Genomic DNA, 7638 nt, shown 5'->3' on the forward strand with positions numbered 1-7638 from the left:
TTTTTTGGCAGAACCGGGGATTGAACTCAGGCCCTTGTGCTTGCCAGGGAAGCGCTTATTCCACTGAGCCATCTCCCTGGCCCCAATCACACAAATCTTAACTCACTTAATTTTTTCTTTTGGTTTTTTGAGACCGGCTCTCACTTTGTAATTCAAACTCACCCTAAATTATGTAACCCAGGCTGGCTTTAAATTTGAGACAACCTTCCTGCTTTAGCCTCTGGAGTGCTGGGATTACAGGTATATGCGCCACCATACCCAGCTCTTAGGTTTTTTGCCTAGGAAAATATTTTAATTAAAACTTACAACATATATACTTCAAAACCATTTTGGCCAGGGTGGCAGCACACTCCCATAAACCTAGCTATTACAGAAGGCTAGGGCAAGAAAATCATGAGTTCAAGACCAGCCTGGGGAGCATTGTGAAACCTTGTCTCAAAATTTTAAAAAATGGCTTGGGGTATAGCTCAGTACTCTAGGCTCAATTCCACTCCCTTAAAAAAAAGATTCAAACTATCTAGGATAAAAGAAGGAGTCAAACTAAGAAATCAAAGACCTGAACAGATTAAAAAATGAAACTTAATTTGATCAATGGTCATATTATAGTAAGACAAATTATTTAATTTATATTTCAATTCTGTAATTCTTTTTTTTTTTTTTTTGGTGGTACAGGGGATTGAACTCAGGACCCTGTGCTTGCCAGGCAAGCGCTTATTCTACTGAGCTATCTCCCCAGCCCCTGTAATTCTCTTACATTAATACTGATGGCATAACGTTTCAGTAAAGGATGGAAGTGGCATCCTACCTCAGTGATTTCTACTCTACAGAGACAGATGAGACACATAAGACAGGGCACTGCAGGTTAACAGCTAGAAATTAGACAGCCCAAAAGGCTACCAAGAAAAGTTTACAATAACGAATCCATCACCCATGCACCAAGTCCTCAGCATACAAAGAAGGCAAAGGGGCTGGGATGCGGGTAAGTGATATAGTGCTGCCTGGCACATAGGAGGCCTTGGGGGCAGGTGAGAACCCGAGAGTGCGAGCAGGGCAGTGTGCGCGCAGGGGCTACCTTCTCTGTGATGCCGTTGAACTTGGCCAGGATGTTGAATAGCGGCACCTGGGGGATGATGAGCTGCTCCTTCTCGTCCTTGTAGAGCGGGGCAGTTGGGAGGTCCAGCGTCAGGTACATAAACGTGGACTCCACCATTGTCTCCTGGTACTCGTCATTATGGAGCAGCTGCTCTTTCTCCTCTGCTGGCTGAGGATGAGCAAGAAGAAAAGGAAGGAAGGAGCGTGAGTGGTCGTCCAGTAAGGGAGGAAGGAAGGCGCCAGGGCAGTCTCACACGCAGCAGCAGCCTCTGAGCAGATGAAGTCGCAAACGGATGGCTTTCCCTCTTCTGAGGAATTTTATTTGTATGCCAGGCTACCTAAGAAGCTCTCAGGCTATGCAGAAAGTCTGGCTGAGATTTTTGGAGAAACATGCCAGCAGCTCTCAGGGGACAAACCAACCCGGCCCACAGCCCACTCCAGCCACTGCCGCCCCAGCCTGCAGCACCTGCCACAGTGGGGATCCAGGACGCTGCCACCAGCTCTAAGAGGCTCTCAGCTCTCTGACATCTCTTCGTCACCTCCAAATCCCACATGCAACATAAACTGGTCCAAGACCTGGCTCAACCCACTTACCAAATCAGGATGGGGAAGTTTTTTAGTGAAGATCCTCATGGACCCCTGGAAAACATCTGTCACAATTGCTGCACAAACAGAAAGCAAAGTACAAGGTCTGTGAGGCTGGAAAGCATGTCAAAACATACTGGCAATTTCAACATTTCTTACATGAGCCAGCATCTTCTCCCTAAACCACAGCTCTCCCTAAACCTACCACAATGGTTTTTTATAATTGTTTGTTAAATAATTATGTCTCCTCTACAAGACAACCTTTGACCCTCCCAATGCAGGGCCTGCTCCATAAGAAAAAAAGTGAGCTTGAAATGAATGATTTATAGTCTGATATATATATGATATGCATCAATCATAAGCAAAACAGTCCAACCAAGGAACTTCCCATGACCATCCACCACCTGGAAAGGCAGGCAATGTCCAGCCTGTGTTGCACACACACAAGAAAGAAAAATATGGACTGAAATGGAAGCAAGGCAGTGACACAAAGCACAGCCAGCCTCTAGAATCCACCAGGGCACACATGAAGAGAACCGAGGCAGAGCACAGGCTGAAGACATGAGGCAGCAGTGCAGGGCCTTTTAGTGGAAACAGCTGCAGGCCACACCAAAACATCGGACACCAGAACAGAGAAGACGTGAAAACTGCATTAGGGCTTCAAGATGACTCGGCTGGTTCTGCAGTCTGTAAGAGTCACTATAATGGCATTCAGGTAAAAAAAAAAAAAAAAGTCTAATACTGCTAAGCCAGTGTGAATGCTAAGGGACAGGAGCCTCCAAGGCTGGAACCTTGGGAGACCTCAGACTGCACAACCAGCTCTGATTTTGTGCTAACCTGCAACCTGCAGGCCAGGCAAGCCCCCCAGTGTGTCCTCCTTATGCTGCTTTTGCACAGGCAGGAGGCTCGGGTGCACAACACGTGGCCCAGTCATCAGTCTGAAAATGGGTCAAGATGTCTACAGCCCAATTTCACCAACTTTCACTTTTTAAATTTTTTGTAGTGTTGGGGATTGAGCCCAAGGCCTCGCACATGCTGGGCAAGCGCTCTCCACTGAACCACACCCCTAGCCCCTACCTTCTCACTCACACATCTGTACGTATCTATGCAGTACACAGTGTGACATTTCCATACTTGTACATGAGGTATAATGAGCAGATCAGGAAACTGGCAAATCTATCATTTCTTTGTGTTGGGAGCATTCCAAATCCTGTCTACCAGCTATCTATAAACTGCTGTCAACCATCATTATCACCTTGTGCTACAAAACATTAGAACCCACTCTGTACCCATTATTTCTTCCGCTTCCCCTTTCTCTCCATGTTCTTCTGACCTCTGGTAACCACTACGCTACTCCTTTTATAAGACCAACTTTTCTGGCTTCTCTAAGTGACAATATACTTATCCATCAGTACCTGACTCAAAGTTAATTATCTTCCAAGGATTTCTGTTTATTAAAAATACCACTGAGGGAAAAAAATTACCACTGGGGGGCCAAGCGAGATAGCTCAGCAGACTGAAGGACCTGCTTAAGCAGATGAAGCAGCTGGGGTTGAATCCCTGGGTGCCAGCCCCACCCTGGGGGCACGCTGAGACCTGACTGACACTGGGTATGGTGGTGCACACCTGTCTCCCAGCTCTTGGGAGGCTGAACACACAGATTGCTATGAGTCTGATCTGCACAGTGAGACCCAATACACCCTGTAATAAAAAAAAAAAAAAAGAACAAAACACTAGAAATATAACCATATTCTAACAAGAAGCTGTAAAAGCCAGACCTGGTGGTGCATGACTGCAATCCCTACTACTGAGGAAACTGAAGCAGAAGGATCATCAATCCAAGACCAGCCTAGGCAATTAGCAAGACCCTGTCTCAAAATAAATAAAGAGACCTGCGAATGTGGCTCAGCACTCTCTGGGTTCAATTCCCAATGCCACCAAAAGCACCAAAAAATCAGTAAAACAAAAAACCTAAAATTACAGTGAGAGGCCTATTTTGGAAGAAAATTTAGCCCATGTGTACAACAGATACTAGCCCTTGGCCACCCCCACTGAAAAAGAGATAAACAGCTACAAACAAGAGGACAAGAAGTTGCAAAGATTGTAGGGAGCCAGGGAGACAGCCTGGAGGTCTAAGCACCTGCCTGGCAAGCACAAGGACCCAGGTTCAATTACTGGTACGTCATGCCAGTGCCATATCGAGCCAGCCACCAAAACCAGGAGTAATGGAGCACACCTGTAACCTCAGTGTGGGAGGCTGAGACAAGAGGATCAATACAAGTCTGAACTGCATAGCGAGACCCTGTATCAAATAAATAAATAAATTTAAAAAAAAAAAAAAGTTTTGGAACAGAGTAAAGAAAAAAGAGCTCCTTTTCAAAAGCAACACCGCTTGGTACATGGTGGCACACAAATGTAATCCCAGCACTTACTGAGGCAAAGCTCACTATGAGCACCAGGCTAGTGTGAACTACAAAGTGAGTTCAAGCCAGCCTTAACTACACAATGAAACCTCACCTCAAAACGACTAAAGAAGGGCCGGAGAGATAGCTCAGTAGAATAAGTGCTTGCCTAGCAAGCGTAGGATCCTGAGTTCAATCCCCAGTACCGTAAAACAAAAACAAAAAAAAAAAGACTTACTTTTCTTTTTCTTCTTTGTGCCCCCCAGAGCAGAATGCAGGGCATTCAGAAACCAAGAAAGGAAGTCAACGCCATCCCCTGGGAAAAAAGAATAGAACATTTTGAAGCTAGGAGGCCTAAAAGGAACCCAAACTGCACAATACTGCCCCCACCCCGCTACTGCCCCCACCCTGGCCCTGCTTCCTTCCCGCCACACCCCTGTAAGCTTCTCTATCTCATCATTGATGCCAGGTGTCAAAGTCTGGTGATGTCCCTCAAGGTCAAGCTCTTCCTCGCTGTCTCTATTCTCTCCCTAGATGCCTGCACCCAGCCAAATCCACAGAAGGAGGCTCAACTACCACCTCTACCTCTACCCTATACTCCTTTTTTTAAAATATACTCAGTACATTAATTTAACTTTAGCAAGTATCTAGGACAACTATATATTTTTATAAATAATTTATTGTATAAAAAAATATATATACACTCAGTACAGGGTCTACAGAGTCTTACTACATAGATCATATTCATAGTGATTCTCCTGTTTTCAGCCTCTCAAGCGCTGGGATTACAGGCCTGCACCACCATGCCCAGTCTCATCCGCCATCTCAGTGCGCCCCGGGAGCAGAGCAGGCACTGCATGCAGAGGATCGAACCCCGGCTGCTGTGCTCTACTTAAGCAGGCACTTTAGTCCACTGAGCTATCTGGCCAGCCCTACCCTACACTCCTATCTCATCACCCAGTGATGAAAAAATGAATAATAACCTATAATATCCGTTTCTAGGGGAAGCTCTGACTTCCTTCTTCCCTCCACTAGCTACAAAGATTCCTGTCCTGCAAGGAAGGTGATTCTAGAGCTAGCACCAAGAAGGCTTATCCAGCAATGATTTTTAGGATCAAACATGTGAGCACTATTACTGATCCACGAAGTACATATCCTAAGAGCCTCCAATAAGGACAATCTGGGATAATGGTGACTTCCTTTCTAATTAAGATTTGCTTTTGGGGTTCGGGAGATAGCTCAGTAGAATAAGCACTTGCCTGGCAAGCGCTAAGGGGCCTAAATTCAATCCCCAGTTCCGCAAAAAAGAAAAAAAAGATTTGCTTCTATTTACGTCCTCTATGCTCACCCCATTAAAATCTCAAAAGCTGACAAAACTAAAAACAACATTTTGTATCTGTATATTCAAAATAGTTAAGACAGAAATACAGCTACGTTCTCTTAATCCAATCAATAGGGGGATTCGTTCTAATAGCGTTTGTAAACAGGATTTCATATCTGCATCTTTTACTAGGAATAACCACTAAGAAAACAACATGCAATGTACTAATTATTGAAGTTATCCTACTAATTTGATTTGAATACTCTGGTTTCTCTTCAGATAGTATAAATCTTTTGCCTTTTACTAATTTGATTTGAAACCATCTCATTGCTATTTGTTTCCCAACAAAATTATGGAAAAAAAAAATAAGAAAGATTTGTACTAATAGTATTTGGACAGGATATCATGTCTGCATCTTGTGCTATGAATGACTACTACAAAGACAATAATATGCAATGTATTAATTGTTGTAACTCTCCTACCAACCTGTTTTTAAGCTGTCTCATTGCAATTTTTTTCCTCAATAAAATTAATAATTAAAAAAAAAAAATCTCAAAAGCCACAGCATATCTTTCTTGGCCAGCCATGATGGCACATGCCCCTAACATCAGTACTCAGGAGTCTGAGACCAGCCTAAACTATCTCAAAAAAAAAAAAAAAAATGTCTTTCTTGGGGCATGGGGGATAGCTCAGTAGAATAAGTGCTTGCCTGGCAAGTGCAAGGGCCTGAGTTCAACCCCTGGTTCCGCCAAAAAAAAAAAAAGTCTTTCTTGGTCTGGGGAGACAGCTCGATGGCTCAGTGCCTATCTGGCAGGTGCAAGGTCCTGAGTTTGATGCCCAGTACCACATGCTGTGCTGGGCCCAGGTTTCCAGGCGAGCCGTGCCACTTGAAACTGGGCATGGCAGTACATGCCTGTAATCCCAGGGCTGGGGAGGCTGAGACAGGAGGATTGCTACAAGTCCAAACTGAGTAGCAAGTCTGTGTACCAAAAGAATAAAACTTTAGTTGCTGGGGAAATGGCTCAGTGGTCTAAGCACCTGCTTGGCAAATGCAAGGACCAGGGTTCGATCCCCAGTACCACATGCTATGCCAGCCACTGAAAACGGGCATGGTGGCATATGCAGTGCTGGGGAGGCTGAGATAGAAGAATCACTACAAGTCTGAGATGCATCCAAGCTGAGTAGCAAGACCCTGTACCAAATAAATACATAAATAAATAAATAAATAAATAATTTTAAAAAGAAAAGAATAAAAAAAAATTTTTTTACAGTCTTTCATAACTTCATTTCCCTAATCCCAAAAGCTTCTGACAAGGTGGGGCGTAGCTGAATGGCAGAGTACTAGTCTGGTAGACATGAGGCCCTGGGTTCTGCACCCAGCATGGGAAAAACACAGATTCAAAGGCCTCCGACAACTCTACAGGACAACACTCCCCCTACACACACACAGAATGTTTCATGTGACAACAAATGATCAATGCTAATAACACTACATACCAGACAATGGCTTAGGTCTCAAGAGACTGAGGAAACTATGTTTATGAGACAACACAGATAGTAATGGTAGAGGAAACTGTGCAAGTGTATTATTAGGTTAAAGATTTCTACATCTGCAACCAATACTGCTTTAACTTTCCAAATCTGTCAAAAGCTGAGAGGCCCGGGCCGGGGAGATGGCTCAGTGGAATAAGTGCTTACCTGGCAAGCGCAAGAGCCTGAGTTCAATCCCTGGTTCCACAAAAAAAAAAAAAAAAAAAAAAAAAAGCTGAGAGGCCCTAATGTCTGCCTTCAGCACGGGCACTTCCTGGGAGCTCTGTGCGTGCTGCTGTGGAGCTATCCAGCCGTGGCTCACAGACACTCAGTCCCCACAAGACTCTTACACCTTGATGCAGCCTGAACTTAAGAATCTAGGCCCTTAACCAAGAGCTGGTCCAGAAACGAAAATGACCCTCTGAACCGAAGATACCCTAGCAGTCTAGCAGTTGGAATCCAATGGTCCTACCTAGCACACAACCCAGCTGTCCCCTGCTCAGTTTATCTCAGTTTGCTGAAAAGACAATTTTATGTTATTATAAGTTTGTTCCTTTTCTGTAAAAATCTTTTTGATTTATATCTTGTACTCTGAGTAACTACTTTTTTTTGGTGATACCAGGGATTGAACTCAGGACCTTGTGCTTGCTAGACAAGCACTAATTTCTTTTCTTTTCTTTCTTTCTTTCTTTCTTTCTTTCTTTCTTT

General features: G+C 44.1%; 1 protein-coding gene across 2 annotated transcripts in view; it reads right to left on the minus strand.

Annotated features, from left to right (window-relative positions):
• The window catches only part of Usp39 (ubiquitin specific peptidase 39), a 34707-nt gene that overhangs the window by 13110 nt on the left and 13959 nt on the right, over positions 1–7638 (minus strand). For both annotated transcript variants that reach the window (XM_023702904.1, XM_004642799.2), the window contains 3 exons: positions 4318–4395; positions 1687–1754; positions 1073–1261 (listed from right to left, as the gene is read on the minus strand). In XM_023702904.1, coding sequence (XP_023558672.1) covers positions 1073–1261; positions 1687–1754; positions 4318–4395 — 335 coding nt within the window. The remainder of the gene's footprint in view (positions 1–1072; positions 1262–1686; positions 1755–4317; positions 4396–7638) is intronic.

Source organism: Octodon degus, unplaced genomic scaffold, assembly GCF_000260255.1.
Source record: "Octodon degus isolate 3935 unplaced genomic scaffold, OctDeg1.0 scaffold00162, whole genome shotgun sequence".
Lineage (NCBI taxonomy): Eukaryota > Metazoa > Chordata > Mammalia > Rodentia > Octodontidae > Octodon > Octodon degus.